The 17,211-nt window shown below is 33.3% G+C and overlaps 2 protein-coding genes and 1 non-coding gene across 3 annotated transcripts; 2 read left to right on the top strand and 1 right to left on the bottom strand.

The window, feature by feature from the left end:
- The first annotated feature begins 53 nt into the window (after window positions 1-53).
- On the top strand, window positions 54-125 carry TRNAW-CCA (transfer RNA tryptophan (anticodon CCA)). The gene has a single exon. It is a non-coding gene; the product is annotated as a tRNA-Trp (tRNA).
- Window positions 126-567: 442 nt separating this feature from the next.
- On the bottom strand, window positions 568-4,204 carry LOC114721077 (serine/threonine-protein kinase SAPK3-like). Its single transcript, XM_028906892.1, has 10 exons — window positions 3,812-4,204; window positions 3,426-3,582; window positions 2,541-2,615; window positions 2,115-2,216; window positions 1,979-2,032; window positions 1,815-1,907; window positions 1,629-1,721; window positions 1,439-1,543; window positions 1,237-1,335; window positions 568-1,146 (listed from the first exon to the last, which is right to left on the bottom strand). Exons 2-10 carry the CDS (start codon window positions 3,546-3,548, stop codon window positions 871-873), a joined length of 1,020 nt encoding a protein of 339 aa, XP_028762725.1. The 5' UTR covers window positions 3,549-3,582; window positions 3,812-4,204; the 3' UTR covers window positions 568-870.
- An 8,345-nt stretch (window positions 4,205-12,549) lies between these two features.
- Window positions 12,550-16,900, top strand: LOC114721065 (calcineurin B-like protein 1). Its single transcript, XM_028906871.1, has 9 exons — window positions 12,550-12,955; window positions 13,745-13,864; window positions 14,643-14,725; window positions 15,080-15,139; window positions 15,633-15,741; window positions 15,845-15,897; window positions 16,052-16,132; window positions 16,609-16,721; window positions 16,818-16,900. Exons 2-9 carry the CDS (start codon window positions 13,780-13,782, stop codon window positions 16,879-16,881), a joined length of 648 nt encoding a protein of 215 aa, XP_028762704.1. The 5' UTR covers window positions 12,550-12,955; window positions 13,745-13,779; the 3' UTR covers window positions 16,882-16,900.
- Window positions 16,901-17,211: the final 311 nt, after the last annotated feature.

The raw sequence follows: 17,211 nt of genomic DNA, 5'->3' as shown, positions 1-17,211 counted from the left end.
TTTGCGTCAAGTTTAATGTCAAAAACTTTGCATATGCGACTAGGAGCACCAGCGGATCCGTGGCGCAATGGTAGCGCGTCTGACTCCAGATCAGAAGGTTGCGTGTTCGATTCACGTCGGGTTCAAAATCCCGAACCGTTAGCTACCTAACGGATCATTCTTTTTGTTTTAACCCTTTATTTATGCTCGCAGATTCTTTCCTTCACGGGGCCGACAGTTTCCCTTGGATTTGGATAATCAAAAACGTAAACCGAAAGCATTCCAAGGCTTCTTTCCTATCAAGTGTCTTTTCTTTTTGAAAGAATGTTTATCTCAGTTTTATTACCTATGGGCTCAAACATTAAGCTTCTGAAAAAGTCTTCGAATATCATTATTTCCGTCTTCCCTTCCGCCAACTAGCCTCGACCGATACAAGATTTTTCATCCAATAAACACCATATGAACATGAATCAAAGACGAAGCTCCTGTTTCATATATACATTAAAAGAAATAAGCAATTTGCAACCTTTGCAGCTTGCCCTCCACCATCTTGACTCATTCATGAAGGGGGGGGGGAATCAGGAAGTAGGATTGAAGCTGGTTTTCTTCATTCGTTTCTGTAATTGTAGTAAACACCACAAGATAGCAGGTAATAAATGATAAATCCGACGCCATCTTAACAAGGTTAAGCCCTTTCTTGGACCCCCAAAAAAAAAAAATTTACAACCTTTGCAGCTTTGTGGTTTGTTGTTTGTGAAAAGAACAGACAATCAAGCCTTTTTACAGTAAGGAATCTAATACATTATTCAGATAATAAACACGAACCCCAATCTACGAACAAGGCTTGATATGTACTCGAACATAATATACTGCACAATCTGATATTCGTGACTATGTTGTCGTAGCATAGTCACCACTAACATCAAGTTCCGATTCTTCATCATCATCCTCACCGTCCAATGATCCTCCTCCACCAACTTGCCCACCGCCCTTTGATTCTTTCCCCGGTATCCTTGCCTCTTGTACGATTCGCAGTATTTCTTCAACACTCTGGCTCGGATGATCTTTCTCTGCTTCCTCGTTGACTTTTTTCTCTGTTTCATTCATCTCTTTAGGCAGGTTCTTCAAAAACCAAGGGTGTTGTTTTATCTCTGGGATCGTTATCCTCTTTAACAAAGGTCACAACAGATAGTTAGCTTGCATGACACATAAATTAGTTGCCTTATTACAGGGTAAGAATACGAAAAATGTACATACTTTGGCGGGGTCGGCGACAAAGATGCGAGAAAGAAGATGTCTGCAATCCGCAGAGACACGTACATAGTCGGGAATGGAGTACTGAACACTCATTATTCTCTGCCAATAAGAGCAAACCAGAGTGTTTCAGTTTCCTGTCATAGATATCCACAAGTGTGAATGAAACATAGTATAAATTTTGACGTTGATAACAGGATCTCACTCCAATTGTCTTCCGGAAATTCCTAGGATCTTCAGGATCTTCAAATGGGTATCCTCCCACTAACATGACATAAAGCGTTACACCACATGACCAAACATCCGCAATCTAAAACAAATTGCAAAAAACATCAAGCTATGGCTTCCTTAATCAGAGACTCCTCAACACAATTTCCCAAGACAACCCACAATACCTTTCCATCGTATTCCTTTCGGGACAGAACCTCCGGAGCAATGTAAGCAGGTGTTCCAACAGTAGATTTCGGTTGAGAGTGCAGTATAGCAGACTACATTTACATATCATAACTTTAAGAATGTAATAAAAATTCAGAGTCCGAAAGAAAAAGGTGCATTCCAGCTGCAGATTACAATGCACCAACCTTGGAGTAACCGAAGTCACATATTTTCAGTCGAGGTGTTGGACTGCCATCCAAGAGAGTGTTCTCCAATTTCAAATCTCTGTGACAAATTTGCTGCAGAAGAAAGCAGACAAGATTACAAGAAACTCACAAGTGTTTGTGATGAAAAAATGGTGCAGACCTACCATTGAGTGACAGTAGCTAACTCCAGATATTAGCTGCTGGAAGAAAAATCTTGCCTGCGAGATAAACAGTCATTTCACAAATATTTGAACAAGGAAGCTTTTAATTGCAGTAGCTAAGTTAAATAAATTCTAAGACCTCGTCTTCACTGAATCGACCCGCACTGCATATCCTCTCAAAGAGTTCGCCGCCTGCAGCATACTCCATGACAATAGCTAAATGAGTTGGGGTCAGCAAGACCTGCACAAGATCTCTCATTCATTATTCGCACAAAAATCTACGTGATAATTCTCTGGGTTCGCCACATATTTTCGAGAGAGAGGAGCATAAGCAGATTCAGGCTTTTCTGCATATTATAGTGACAATAATAAAATGCTGCTGAGTATCATTCATACTTCTAATAAACTGCTCAAATTTGTTTCAGCCAATGAGTGCAATTTGAGACTTGTATGCTTCAATATTCACTAAGTCCAATGTGTCCGATTCCACATGTTGAAACTTAAGAAGTAACAGTACTAAGTACAAAAGGAAAAAAAGTAAAAATAAAAAAAACCAAACCATCACCTCTCTAAACTTGATAATATTTGGGTGCCTTAAAGATCGGTGGTTAATGATCTCCCTCTGAACTTTCTCGTCAATCTGAAAGTACAAACAGCAGACATTCAGAAAGAGATGCTGGGTAAGTAAAGCAATAGGAAGAAACATTAAGAAAATAATTTAAAAGATTGCTTCTGATACCCATATACAGAGGGTGAATTGCGATGATGTAATATAAGCGAGGCGAATGAGAAAGCAAGCAACAAAAAATGAACTTTCTTTCCCCGTTTTACCAAAAAGGGAAAACCATCAGACATCAGCATTTGCAGCCACCACCAAGTTTTCAACATCAGAAGTAAAAGATATCAATTTTTTTCCCAAAAAAAAAAAAAAAAGATCGGTCTCCAGGCAAAAAATGCAGAGTGGCTCCAGCAGAATGAGACATTTCAGTATGAAATAACCATAACCAGTAAGCAAGAAAAACAAAGCCGCGGCTTCGTTGAGGCAGGACATGGAGGAAGAATTATATTATCAACGCATCAAGAAGGTACATGGAATAAGAAACACCATTAACGGAAAGAACAGACCTTTCAATATTCAATACGATCTATTCATAATTACCAATCTAGCTTGTGGTACGTTGAAATCTCAAAATGCGTAAAATAAAAGCAAAGTCGACGCTCTTGAGAATCTTTGGGAATTCACAGCTTTCAAGGATTACAACCCCAACAAAGAAACCTTAGAATGAATATGCAGTTCTTACAGTATGATAATCCAGATGCCAGGTGATAACCGGAAGAGATGAACTTGATCTCCATTGATAGCGGAAAAACAAAGGGACAAATTTAACAAATAGCATTGATCTCCTGCAAGAACTCTTATGCCTACACATAGTTAAGCAAAAGATTTTACCTTTTTCCCTCTTTCTATGTACTTGACAGCAACAAGTTCCTTCGTGATCTTGTCTCTCACCAACCTGGCCACTCCGAAATTCCCAGAACCAAGTTCTTTCAGTGGCTCATACCGTTCCTCCATGTCGGCCGTCACAAGTTTCTCCGAAGATCGCACACTGAACGACAAACCCAGAACCAGCAAACCAGAACAGAGGACACAGTGAGTACCGAAAGAATAAAGTTTAAACACTAGAAAAAGTTAATAAAAACCGACAAGAAGTCTAATTTAATAAACAAACATACGCAAACCTCAGAAGAGATCAAAGTAAAAAGCATCCACAAATCATAAGAGACCCTACAAAAGCAGGTAAAGTTGTCTGAAAACACAGGTACCAACCAACTCACCTTTTAGAAAATCAGCAAACGCCTTTAGAACGTAAAGAACAAGTTAGAATATATATATATATATATATATATATATATATATTCCAGCCGATTGTACTGTGTCTTGTTACTTGTTATAATATATGCAATATACGTAGCAGGTTGTTGCAGAAGAGGGAGCTAATATCTGCTCACACTAACAAAAATTGTTACACAAGAAACAGATGAATCGCACAAAATTAGGGGCAAACTCCCAAGCAACGAAGGAATTAATTGCGAAAAGATCTCATAAGCAGAATCAGAATCGCAGCGAGCTTTTTCTTTTTCTCTCCATGACAAACAAATAGGAATGGGAGGATTGAGGAACACGTTTGCTACAGGGGTTAACTTCAAAGAGTCGCTTGCAATGACACAGACTGACTAATGAACATCATAGGGATTGGTATCGTCCCCGTACGCGACACGCGCAAGACGATTCATAAATTCATGATTCAGTGTGGCTGCGCGTGCCTACAACGTATTACAATGCTGTATTGTCTGCCCGTGGGTATCTCCACGGCGCATGCTCGGTCGTTTTCGCTGTCCGAATATACGATTTTGACAAGTTTCGGATTATTATATCGATGACATTTTCCGTCGGTATCAATTTGGTTTTAATTTAAAATAAATTTATACGAAATAATGTACGGGTGGATATCATATTTTGATTATTTAATTTTAATTTAAGTCTATCGATTAAACCATGGTAAAAAAGATTGATAGTTTGGTTTCCTTTTGATTTTAAAAAAAACATATGTGACGTGAATTAATTTATATTAATTTGAATTTTGGAAATAATTGTTGAGCAAATGCTATTAAAACCAACTAGCAAGTGAAATGTTATCTCAATATATATTAATTTAATTGGATTAAGCATAAAATATATTATCTAAATATCCAGATTCCATATGCCGATGGCGATGCGCTGTTTACGTCTAAACGTTGGCGCCTTCAAAGTCTTCTGCCTCCTTCAGTCCTTCTTCAATAGCCGCCAAATGGCGGCCTTTTATTTGAAAATTAATTAAAGAAACTATTTATTGGCAATAATTTTTTGAAAAAGGGATAAGGCCTTCAAAATTCTAATTTTATTAAATTTATTTCTAATCATTTCTTTTTGAAAATATAGTTAAACACTTCACCAAGTGCTTACTTGGGATTAAATTGACTTATTTTATAGTAATTTTAATTTATAATAACAAGCATACTCTTTTTTCCTTACTTTTTGTGATCGCTGATTGGTTTCATATTATTATACGTGCAAGAAAATGATTTTATAATTATTAGTTTTATAATTTGAATATTTGAATTTTAATTGAAAATTAAACTTATTTATTGTCATAATATTATACCACCTCCGGCTCTTAATATAAAAGCTAGTTAACTAATTTGAGTAGACTAAAAAAACTAATCGAATTAGTTATTTATAATAAATAAGTATCATTTTTTCTAAAGTATCCTTGCTAATTAAACGTATTAGCCAGAACTACCAATTAAGATTTTATATTTAGGATCAAAATAAAAACCAAATAAATTCTTATATTAAATACAGAAGTACTCCTCCGGTCCTTAATATAGGACCTAATTATTAATTTAATTTTGATCCTAAATATAAAACCTATTTCTCATATTTATCAATTTTTCCTAAATTATCCCTATAGATACTCCCTCAACTATAATCAAGTAAGTGAAGAAGGAAGGATATTAAGAAAGATGATTATAATATTTTTAAAAAAACATATCATTTTTTTATAATTAACTAATTTATCTAAATTTTTTAATATAATCAAATTAGTTAAAAAGATTTTATGTTGAAAACGGAGGAGTAATATATATTTAATATAAAGGGGCAAGTTAAATTGGCTTCGAAGAGAAACTTAATGTTAATGAGGAATATATTGGACAAATTTAAACCTGTTTTTAAAGTTTGTCTTAAATTGTTACAATTTTTTTATTGGGCTAAATTTCCGTCAAAAAAACTAGCATCGCCTAGTCCTCTTGGATACCAAGTCAACCCAAACTTCTCTGGCCCAACAGTTGAAAATTCACCCGAGAAGGGATTTCACGCGACGTACCACCAATTAGTTATGGGGATTTGCAACCTGACCTCAGCCCGTAAACACCCTTATCTAGGAACTAATTTTTTGAAAAATAATAAAGTATTTGAGTCCTTTTTTCCTACTATATAAATCTAAGACTAAAGTATATTTTTAGTTATATAATTTTATATAAAATTTTAATTTAATTCTTTTAACTTTAAAAAATATATCTTTAGTCTTTTAATCCTAACATAGTTAATAAAAAATGATGATGTAGAAATCTTGATTGATCAAAAAATATTTTCAAATACTAATATTTTAAATTCATTTTTCGAAACAATCATGATTATTACAAAAATAATTGCAGACTAATATTTTAGATTTAAAGAACTAAAAATATCTTCTTCTTTTTTAAGTTAATAGAGCAAACTAAAATCTTATATAAAATTAATGGTCTAAATATATATATTTTAGCCTAAATTTAATGGTTGAAAATATTTTTTTTCATTTATCCTGTTAGTATGTTGAGGTGGTTAAAACTATTATGGATAAATTAGTATAGTTCGGCTAATGCCGATTGCCGAAGAAACAGTAAGAAGGTGTTTAGATGAGCCATGTCAGGCGCGGCCCAACCCAACCCCTCCAAAGAAGACCGTTCGCAATAGGCTTTGATGAGCTATTGTTCATTTGTCTGTGACATGTTCAGTGGGCATCACTTGTCTTCTTATGATAACTCTTTCTAAAGCAGCTAATGAGGTTAAATTTACGTAAGAAGCTAGCCCTTAATAACTTGGTGAATCGATATTTAAATTGCTGTTAGGATAAATATATATATTTAGTATCAGATAATGTAAGTAATAAGAAGATACTTGTCTGTAGCTAAAAAAGCTATTTATAAAATCATAAATTTTGAAATTTTAGTATAATAAAAATCATAAATATTTACGGGCTTAGAGGGACTAAGCCGGATTTGAAACAAAACTAAAACCATGAAAACTAAAAAAAAAAATCATAACCGGACAAATTTATTATAAAAAGATAAATTTGCCCAAAGAACGAAGAGCAGAAGCCATGTGACGTGTGGGGCGGAATCGGAATTCACAAGTGAACGGACAACATTTTCTTTTGTTTTGACTAAATGGGGGACAGGACTTGAGGGGCGGAACGTGGGGATTACCCAAAGTATCCGATTCATTTAATCTCGCGTGATGAGGTCAATGATTGGCTTGGATGCTTCGTCCTATGGAATATTCTCCTTCCAGTCAATATGCTCCTCCAATTTTATGTTTATAAATTGGAGAAGGAAAAAAAATAGTAGCATTTATATGTCATATTTTTATAAAAAAATATGTGTATTAAACAAGAGTAAAGTTAAAAATTATTAAATTTTAATATAAGGATAATAAAAGTCAATATTTTTATTTTCAGCAAAATATATTAAAGTTACTTATAAATAAAAGTATACAAATATAACCTAATATTTAGAGCCTTAAATTAATTTGATAGGACAAAATTCTTCTTGCCGACACTAGGAATAATAATTATTCAATCGGTTTAATTTACATCTTCAAGGTTACATTTAATTAACACAAAATCATCATAATTATACGGGCTTATAAGTAGCTTTTTAATTATAATTTACTAAATTCAAAATAAATATATGAGAAACTTTTTATCTCACCGTGTATGAAAGTATTTATAAGTATGCTTCGAGCACAGATACAAACAAACTCCATATCATTTTGCTTTCTCATCCTACCATATACCATACCAAGCATGCCGTTTTGTCAGCTTTGATTGCTTGTTTGGCGCTGATGACCTAAAGAGAGCCCAGTCAAAGATAAGAGGCCATAATTCATTGCGTCAAGATGGGCAGTTATTAGAAGGTCGGTGGCTTCGACTAAGGGATCAACAAATTGGAATGGCCATCCCATGCCTAAAGTCTAGGATTACTTAGTCCCCACGTAACGAGTCAGATTGAACCACCTGTATCCATCAACCGGGGAAAATCCAAGAAACCAAACTAAAGGGACGTTTAGATTGGAACAAAAGTATAGTTTTAAAAATACTTTTACTATATATAAAATAAATATATAGAGAAATTTATCTCAATTTATGAAAAAATGCTTTTCAAAAATACTTTTGGGTTACTCCAAATACCCCCTAAATATAACCTATCACGCGTGATGTTAGCGATGTTCTCTTTTTTTTTTCCTCATAATCTCACCTCACCTTTTTTAGTAAATAACATTATCTCGGCCCTATTTATAAAATTTCGTTTGTAGATTATAAATAAAGTCTCATAAATGGTATCAAATTTTAACAATTTAAATTTATTTATATCAAAACTCCCACTCTCTTAATCCAGCCCCCTTCACTTTTTTTGGGGGGGGGGGGGGGGAGGCCACGCCACCGGATATGCATGGGGCACGCGAGCGTGGCATTGTATTAACTTTGTTCTTCCTTCTTGCCTTCTTGGTCCCATTTTGAAGATTCAAGCTGAACGCATATGGTCGTTTTGCCTCGATTCAACCTAGGCTTGTTTAATGCCACACGCGTGTCTATGCATTTAATTATGACGCGGACAAGTTATGCTAAATCCAACTCTTACCGTTTAATATTCCCAAAAAATCAATCCCAACTCTAATCTTTAACATAAAAACTAATGGATTAATTTGATTAAAGTATAAAAATTTGTTAAATTAATTGTTTATATTAAATATGTATTATATTTCTTAGGATATATTTACTAATCAAATGTATTAGTTAGAACTACTATTTAATAGAATTCTTAACATGTGTAATTATATAAGAATATTACTTTAAAAAAAAATAGATAAATATAAGAGATAAAGTGGATTAGAATATTATATTTATGATTATATTAAGAAAGTTTGTTAAGTTAATTATTTTTTGTGATAAATAGGTGTTATTTTTTCTATAATACACTTATCAATCATGTATATTAGTTAAAACTACAATTTGATTAAACTCCTAATATATGCAACTACTATGATAGCACTATTTTGAAAAAAAAGATTAAAAAAAGAGACAAAGTAGACTATGATTTTATATTTAATATCAAGTTAAAAGTCAAACTGGCTTTTATATTAATGACTGAAGGTAACACTAGCCATCTATCTAGACTCAACTGGCTAATTTAGAGAGATTAAAAAACAATTTCTTTAAACAAATTTGTGTTATTTATAATTGGTATAACAGATATAAGTATTTTAAAAAGATTATGTAATATATAATATAATTAAATCATTGCTTTTTTTTTAATCCCAAACAATTGGTAAAATGCAAAAAAATTATGATGTCTGCATCCACAAGATGTGAACTGCGACAAATCAATTAGAACAAATAGTATGCCATCAATAAAAAATTAGATCTATTAGAATAAACCAATTTTTGCTAAATAATTTACATATGTTTATATTTAATATACGATAATGTATTAAATAGAATTATTTCTGAAGAAAACTTGTGCAAGAGAAAAAAGAATAACCCGGGGGGGGGGGTGGTATTCACTACTCAGGCAAAAGTCAGAGTGAAAAGCCAAGGCCAGGCGTTAAAGCACGTGACTTCGGTGAAACCTTCCCCGGGGACAGCCTCCCCTCACTCACTTACTTGGGATCTAGGAAAAGCACACTTTGAAACCCAATTAAAAAACCATGACAATGACATTTAAGTCTATCCAAAATGTTAGTAATATCTCGAACTTTCAGATTGAATTTTTTTCCTCAAATATGAGTAAAATGCCAAAATTCTTTATTGACCGTTTAAACATTTTTTTACACTCCTAAAAAAATTACGCTCTCTTATTTAAAATATAAAAATTAATTGAGAATTTGATTTATTTATTTATATGATTATTTGAAACCATTTATTATATAATAAAATCTTTAGGCAATGTATAAGTTATGCTGAGAAAAGTATTTTGAAAAATCATCGCTTATTTTTTTACTACTAAATAGCTTATTTAATTGAAACTCCTCTTATCCTATTTATATAAAAAATTTTATTAGTCATATTTATAAGTCGTATGATTAAATTTTTAACATGAATATATTCTTATTTTTTATTTATTATAATTTATTATAGTGTATTTTACTATTTTTAAAAAAAATGTATATATTAAATAAAAGTAAGTTGCAAATTAAGGCATAATTAATTCAATGCAAAAAAAATAATTAATAAGATTTAAGATTATTTTTAAATAAAATATATTAAAAGTAATTTATAAATTAATTAACTAATACCACGTAATTTTGTGCCATTTTTCTTTGAGGCTGTCTTATGGCCGTTGCTTGCTCTTTCCCATTTCAAGGGCATGGGCGCATGGCAGGTGCCTGGCTTTCATTTAGTTGCAATACCTCCGCCCTCACATGACATTGAGCACATGGGTTGACTTTTATGACCCGACCCCCCGATATTTTAATTACTCCTCCGGTCCTTATTATAAGACTCCATTTGACTTTTTATTTGGTCCTAATTATAAGACCCCAATCCATTTTGTCTTTTATATTTATGTATTTTTTTCCAAGATAATCCTTCTAATAATGATAGTTTTAGCTAATATATTTAATTAGCAAGGATATTTTAGGAATGACAACACTTATTTATTATAAATAACCAACTTAACTTACTTTCTTAATCTCCTCAAATAAGTTAATTGGGTCTTATAATTAGGACCGGAGGAGTATTTGTGTTTTAAATATGTCTCTCCATAATGCCACTTGTTTCCATCCCATTACTTCATTCAAATTTTCGTGATATAAAATGCTACCTTCTATCATTAATATAAAAATTATTTTAATTTTTAATTTGATAATAGATATAAGACCCCAATATATATTTTTTCATATTTATCTATTTTTGTAAAATAATTCTTGTGAAAATTGTACATGTTAAAAGTCTCATCACATGATAGTTCTAACTAATAAGATTATTAGCAAGAGTATTTTAAAAAAGACAACACATATTTATTACAAGTAACTAATTTAACTGATTTTTTAATTACTCAAATTAATCAACTAACTCTTATATTAAGGACAAAAGATAGAATAAATTGTCAAAATTATGAGATTTTTTTGCCGACCAAAATTATGAGTTTAGCTGAACCCGTAACACGGAAGTAACTTAAGTCATGTACTCATAATAGATTGCTTATATTAATAAGTAATTATTAAAGTATATATTATATTAATTTAAAATAATTTCATCTATATTTATAATTCTTTTTCCCACCTTGGACTCCATAATCTATAACATTAAGCATAAATATGTTTAATTAAATAAAAGATCAAGGTATTTTTTTATATGCGTCCAGCACTTTAAAGTATTTTATGTTATATTCAGTACCTCAAAATATGTTTTGGGTGCGTTTAGCACCCTAAAGTATTTTCTTTGCCTCGGTGTCAGATTTATCAAAATATATTTTTAAGTGCATTAAAAAATATTTCACAGTGTTGGACCCACTTAGAAAAAAATTATAAATATATTTTTAATATCTTTATTAAACATTCACGAGACGTTTAATGATTGATCAAAGTCGCAGTCGTATAACTGTATTTGCGTGGTCCCACCGGTCGTTGGCCCTTTTATGCTCAGTTATGGTGGCGATCCGTGTTCAAACATGGCAGGGGGTGCTTTATATGGCGGAATAAGTGACTTGCGTGGCATGCAGCAATTGTAACACGATGACAGCTATTCTGGGAGTCATCGCCAAATCCACCCCAACTTGCATGTGAGTCAATACAGTAATACCAATCCTAATTATAAGAGTTAGTTGACTAATTTAAGAGGACTAAAGAAATAAGTTAAGTTAATTATTTGTGATGAATAAATGTTGTCTTTCCTAAAATATCTTTGCTAATCAAATGTATTGGTTAGAACTATTATTATCAGAAGGATTTTTTTGAGAAAAATACATAAATATGAGAGAAAAATGAAGTGGGGTCTTATATTTAAGACTAAAATAAAAATCAAATAAGGTCTTATATAAAGGATTGAGGGTAGTACTTGCTTAAAATAGAGATAAGATACTTTAAAAACAGCTCTTTTTTTTTCAATTATAATCTCCAAAATACAAAATAAATACATAAAAAGAGTTTTATCTTGAACAGCACCAAGCACCAAACAAGCCAGTATACTGAGTTAACCCAAGCTTTACAACAATATCTGCTTATGCATAATTCTGTACGTAAATTCATAACACAAATTGTATTTTCATGTAGAGCTTTGTTTGTTGTGTTAATTTTGATATCCTTATGTCTAGAAAATTAAATATACACGGTTGTATGTGAAACGAATATTATCTAGACATAGAACAAATTCTACTCATTAAGTTTATATATATGATTGCCATATAAGCATTTGTCAAATTCTGCTGCGATTTATTAGATGGATAAGGCTTGGCAGAATGACGATATCACTGTTAGCAATCAGGGCAAAAATTGTATTATTATATGATTAAAAACATATAATGCTATATGCCAAGATGGAAAGATGTTAATGTTAGGTGACCTGTCGATTAATTACTGGTTATGGATAATGGGTCAACTAAAGTATTTCTTAATTTTTTGCCCATGATGAAGGTGCCGATATTAAGAAAATGGAGGAAAAGCGCAAGCCATTAAATTATAATTGCAAAAGAGAATTTCAGTTTGTGTATATACATGTGTGTGTGTGGGTATCTATATGTATGTGTATTTCCCTTCAGAGAAAATTTCAATTCTGAATGATGATAACGACAATCCGGTGATTCAATTCATTCAATAGCCCAAGGCTGCTGCAAATATTCATCTTTCTGAGTTTCTGTCGGTTGAATTTGGAAGGCACGTGATTCTCACGGACGTGCCCATATATCCCGTCTTCGCGGCATCAAGCTGCTTCATTCGCGTCTTCGTTTCTGCTTCTGGCGCCTTCGGGCAAGAGCAACGGGGAAATCTCTCCAGAGTTCTAAAGACCAGGATTCCTCCTTTGTCAAGAACTCTGCGTTACTCTTGCCGCATCTCTTTCCATTTCCATGCCCAATGGCTTCTTTGTCAGGATAACCGAATCGGGAATTGTCAGCTGAAATCCGGTGAGTTTCTTCTTCCCCTCACGGCATGGACGCATTGTGCTGCCTTTCGTTGTGTGATATTTCCAATTCTTTTTCGTGAAACGTTCTTGCATTTGATTTAATTATATGTCATGTTGAGGTTCATTCTGAATGAATTCCTAGGAGGGAAGGAGATGGAAAAAAAAATTAAAATGTATTTTTTGGTTTTGCGGATTACTTATCCGGGTCTTTTTTCTATACAATCGATTTGTTAATTAGTTTTTTCTTGTTCTTGAGCTGTTCTTGTTGCTTTGGTTGCCCTGGAAAGGAGAAGAGAATGATTTCATAGGTTTTAAATTTATCTGTTGAAACTTGAATATTTGAGGATCTGGGAATTTTCGTGATGCCGGTCTTTTGAGGTAACGGGAAAAAAATCTGACTTGAAAGCCAAGTTTTTATCTGCATTAATTAATATATTTATTATTTCGGTTTAATGCAGAACTGGTTTTAACCTTTATTTTTTCCCTTCTTCTCTTACTCCTTGTTGTTCCGATGTTAGGCTCCTTCTTTAATCTTTCATACATTCGCTAATCCTTTCTCAATCATTAATTTTTATTCTTGCATTCAATTGTGGAGTTTTACGTGCATTGTTTTCCCTTTTCTTCCTTTTCTACGTTTGACGTTTTAAAAGTCTTTTTTTGTATCGCGATTTGGTAAGACTCTTTGCCGTCATGAGCCTGATTTATTTACTATTTATTTCACGTTCTTGTGTTTGAATTTGAATTTCGCATTACAAAACTAAGCTGCTTTTGATTATTTCTTTTGGTAAAGCCCGCTAGTCTGTGCTGCCTGCCCTTCATCCAAAAATGGGCTGTTTCTACTCTAAGGCAGGACGTAAGAGAAGGTCACCTGTGGGGGAGGACCCTTTAGTTCTGGCATCAGAGACAGCCTGTAAGTCGATAAAGCTTTTTGGTTGAATCATTGAATGCTATAATTGGATTTGCTAATACTGTTTTATTGAGTTACAACGGCTGAAGTTAATAGGCTTCTTTGCTGCATGCTGTGAATATACCCTTTTTCTAGCTGAATGAATCTTAGAAATCATAGTAATTAGGTCTAACAATCCTTAAAGTTTTCTCATGTTACAAGTATAGTTCTAAAGGAGAGAGTTATCCCAAAAGGGTAGTTCATGAGATATGAAAACTCGTTACATTTATAAGCCCCCACCTCGAGGAAAGGCTTCCCAGCGTGGGATATGGCATGACCTATCACATGTTATTTTAGTTTAACTTGCATGTTGCCTCCTCTGCATCTTGGCCTCACTCAATGAAAGTACTGATGTTCTGAGCATAAATTTAAAGGGAGAACTTACCCCAAATAACTAGTCTATTAGATGAGTATAGCTGTTAAGATTATAAGTCCCACTTTTGAAGGGCTCTCCAATATTCGACTTAAAAACTCACTACGGAGTTTTTGGCAAGAAGAATAAGGATTACAGTGACACTGTCTAAAGGCTTTCTTTCCATGCACTTGCACATAAAACTGTCCATCAGCTAAAGGATGTTACAGTAATGCCTGAAAGTCATTTGTTTTTATTGAAAAAGTTTACTTTTTCCACATCGATGTGAAGTGTATATGTGATAAAATGTCTGTCTGTATGTGCGGGTGGTGTGAAAAATACATGTTAACTATGTTGCTTGAACTCGTGTGCCAATTTATGGTTTTTCAGTCAGTGTTAGTGAGGTTGAAGCACTGTTTGAGCTTTTCAAGAGCATCAGCAGTTCGGTTGTTGATGATGGACTAATCAGCAAGGTACTGGATAACATGCATTTTTCCCGCGATTGTCCATTAAGTTTGTGTTACTAGTTCTGGCTGTTTTTATCCCTTTTTGTTTTCTCTGGTTTGTGTTGTATGTAGCATCATGAGGATGTGGTAATTCCCTTTGCATGCAAATTTTGTTAGAAGAATTTTGGTCATAACTTGCTGGCAGTTAACTTCTTTGAATCCTTTGGTTAATCTATAGTGTACTATAGTTTCTGAGTCATAAGATGAGATTGGTTATCATGTACTTGTGATGCTAATTGCCATGAACGATCTATAAAATGTTTCCCTTTCTGTTTTGAGCTGTCTTTTCATGTTGTAATTATCATTCTTCTTCCACTGCAGGAAGAGTTTCTCTTGGCGATTTTCAACAATAAAAGAAAGGACAATCTCTTTGCTGGTCGAGTATGATAACATCCTTTAGCATGCTTAGAAACATTGCTGCAATAGTTATGGTTGCCTGCTGGCATGTATATGCCTATGGACAGATTCAAATGCACTCTTTGAATCATTGATATATAGTTCTACTAGTTAATGGAGAAATATGCGATTTCGTGATGTGCCTCTGAAGTAGACCCCAACAATATCTTAATCCTACCTCAAGCCTGTAAAATAATTATGAACCAACTAGCATTTGGCTGACTGGCTCCATTAGGTGTTGAATTAAGATATGCAGGTTATTATTCATTTGCACTTGTGAATGGAAAATATAGCCTCTTTTCTCATTCCGAAGTGAAATCTATAATTAGGTGCTCATGAATTTCTTCATTTACATATATCTGGCTAATTGCTGATCCTTATTCTGTTTTGATAAAGTGTCACGCAGCTTCTTGTATCTCCATGTATTTGCCTTTTATTAGTTGGATCTATATTGATATCATACTCGTTCTGAATGCAGATCTTTGATATGTTTGATGTTAAGAATAAGGGAGCCATTGATTTTGGCGATTTTGTTAGATCACTCAGTGTCTTCCACCCTAAAGCATCACAAGAAGACAAGATAGACTGTAAGTTGAAGATCAAGTCCTTAAATATAGATTTGTGGATCATCCTCAATCAAATGTTGTGATTTGGATGTACTGATAGGCAATGTTTGGGATTTTCTTGCAGTTTCATTTAGGCTTTATGATATGCAGAATACTGGTTTTATTGAGCGCCAAGAGGTAAGATCAAAATATATTTTTTGTATGCAATGACATTCTTAGTCTCTAGATTGATATTGACAGTCACCAGTTCATTCGAGTGTAACTATTTTTCTATACATGTGCCTACTAATCTCACGAAACATCTTCATTTTAATTTGATGATTTGCGCCAGGTCAAGCAAATGTTAATTGCTCTTCTTTCAGAATCTGAAATGAAGTTGGCCGATGATGCATTAGAAAAAATACTTGATAAGGTGAGCTGTCTTTGTTCAAATCCTAGATAATACTCTTCCAGTCTTTAATATAGGACCTAATTGTTGAATTGGTTTTGGTCCTAAATATAAGACTATTTATCATATTTATTAATTTTTTGTAAATTACCTATATAGATACTCTCTCAACCATAATCAAGCAGAAAAGAGAGGGAGGATATTAAGGAAGATGATTATAGTGTTTTAAAAAAAACATGTCATAGTTTTTATAATTAACTAACTTACCTAACTTTCTTAATCTAATCAAATTAGTTAAGTAGATCTTATACTAAGGACCAAAAGAGTATAAAATACAGATATTAGCAGTCAAAGACTTCTAAACTAATATTCTGAGAAGTCTAGGTTACTGATGTCATGATAAGAAATACAAGGCCAAATTGCTGCAGACTTATTTAGCTTCCTGTAGAAGACATCACAAAAGTAAAAGTTTAAACCTGATATTCTGTTCTTGTGGCCAGACTTTCTTGGATGCTGATACAAATCAAGATGGGAAAATAGACAAGTCCGAGTGGGAAAACTTGGTTGCCAAGAATCCATCGCTACTAAAAGTCATGACCCTACCCTACCTGAGGTAAGCCTATGTCTATGTGTAACACTGTTTATACGGTAAATTATTCGAAACAACTTTCGGTTTAGCTCAGATCACGTAATTGTGAAATCAATGCAGGGACATAACAACCACCTTCCCAAGCTTTGTTTTTAATTCCAAGGTGGACGAAATCACAAAGTGAGAAGTTATCTATTTAGTTTTGCAGTTAGGAGCTATAGGTGTAGTTTTGTTTCCCGCGAGAAATTTAAGGTCACTGCATATATGGTCTAGTGATAAATATGTAAAGTATTATTCAGAGGAGTTCCATTGAAATCCCTCTTCCGTCGTGTGCCGGATTTATTTTGAAGAGGGATAAAGTATTTTGCCTTGCCTCGTTTATTGTGTTTGTATAGTTTGGGGTAACTGGCTAATTGATGTTTCCTATAGGAAAAAAATTGCTAACCATTTTCAAAGAGGCATAAATAAGAATAGAGGCGTACTTTACTTTGTCCTGAAATTAAATGCAAGTTTT

Source organism: Neltuma alba, unplaced genomic scaffold (genome assembly GCF_004799145.2).
Source record: "Neltuma alba isolate B1F8T4 unplaced genomic scaffold, ASM479914v2 tig00012009_pilon, whole genome shotgun sequence".
In the NCBI taxonomy this organism is placed as follows: domain Eukaryota; kingdom Viridiplantae; phylum Streptophyta; class Magnoliopsida; order Fabales; family Fabaceae; genus Neltuma; species Neltuma alba.
The sequence above is the reverse complement of the archived record's forward strand: the minus strand, read 5'-3'. Positions and strand labels throughout refer to the sequence as shown.

Coding starts and splice junctions, on each gene's coding strand:
- LOC114721065 (XM_028906871.1), top strand. CDS start 13,780: ATGGGCTGTTTCTACTCTAAGGCAGGACGTAAGAGAAGGTCACCTGTG. Junction 15,140..15,632: donor ACAATCTCTTTGCTGGTCGA/GTATGATAACAT, acceptor TTCTGAATGCAG/ATCTTTGATATGTTTGATGT. Junction 15,742..15,844: donor ACAAGAAGACAAGATAGACT/GTAAGTTGAAGA, acceptor ATTTTCTTGCAG/TTTCATTTAGGCTTTATGAT.
- LOC114721077 (XM_028906892.1), bottom strand. CDS start 3,548: ATGGAGGAACGGTATGAGCCACTGAAAGAACTTGGTTCTGGGAATTTC. Junction 2,217..2,540: donor ATATTATCAAGTTTAGAGAG/GTGATGGTTTGG, acceptor GATCTTGTGCAG/GTCTTGCTGACCCCAACTCA. Junction 2,033..2,114: donor GTCGATTCAGTGAAGACGAG/GTCTTAGAATTT, acceptor TTTATCTCGCAG/GCAAGATTTTTCTTCCAGCA.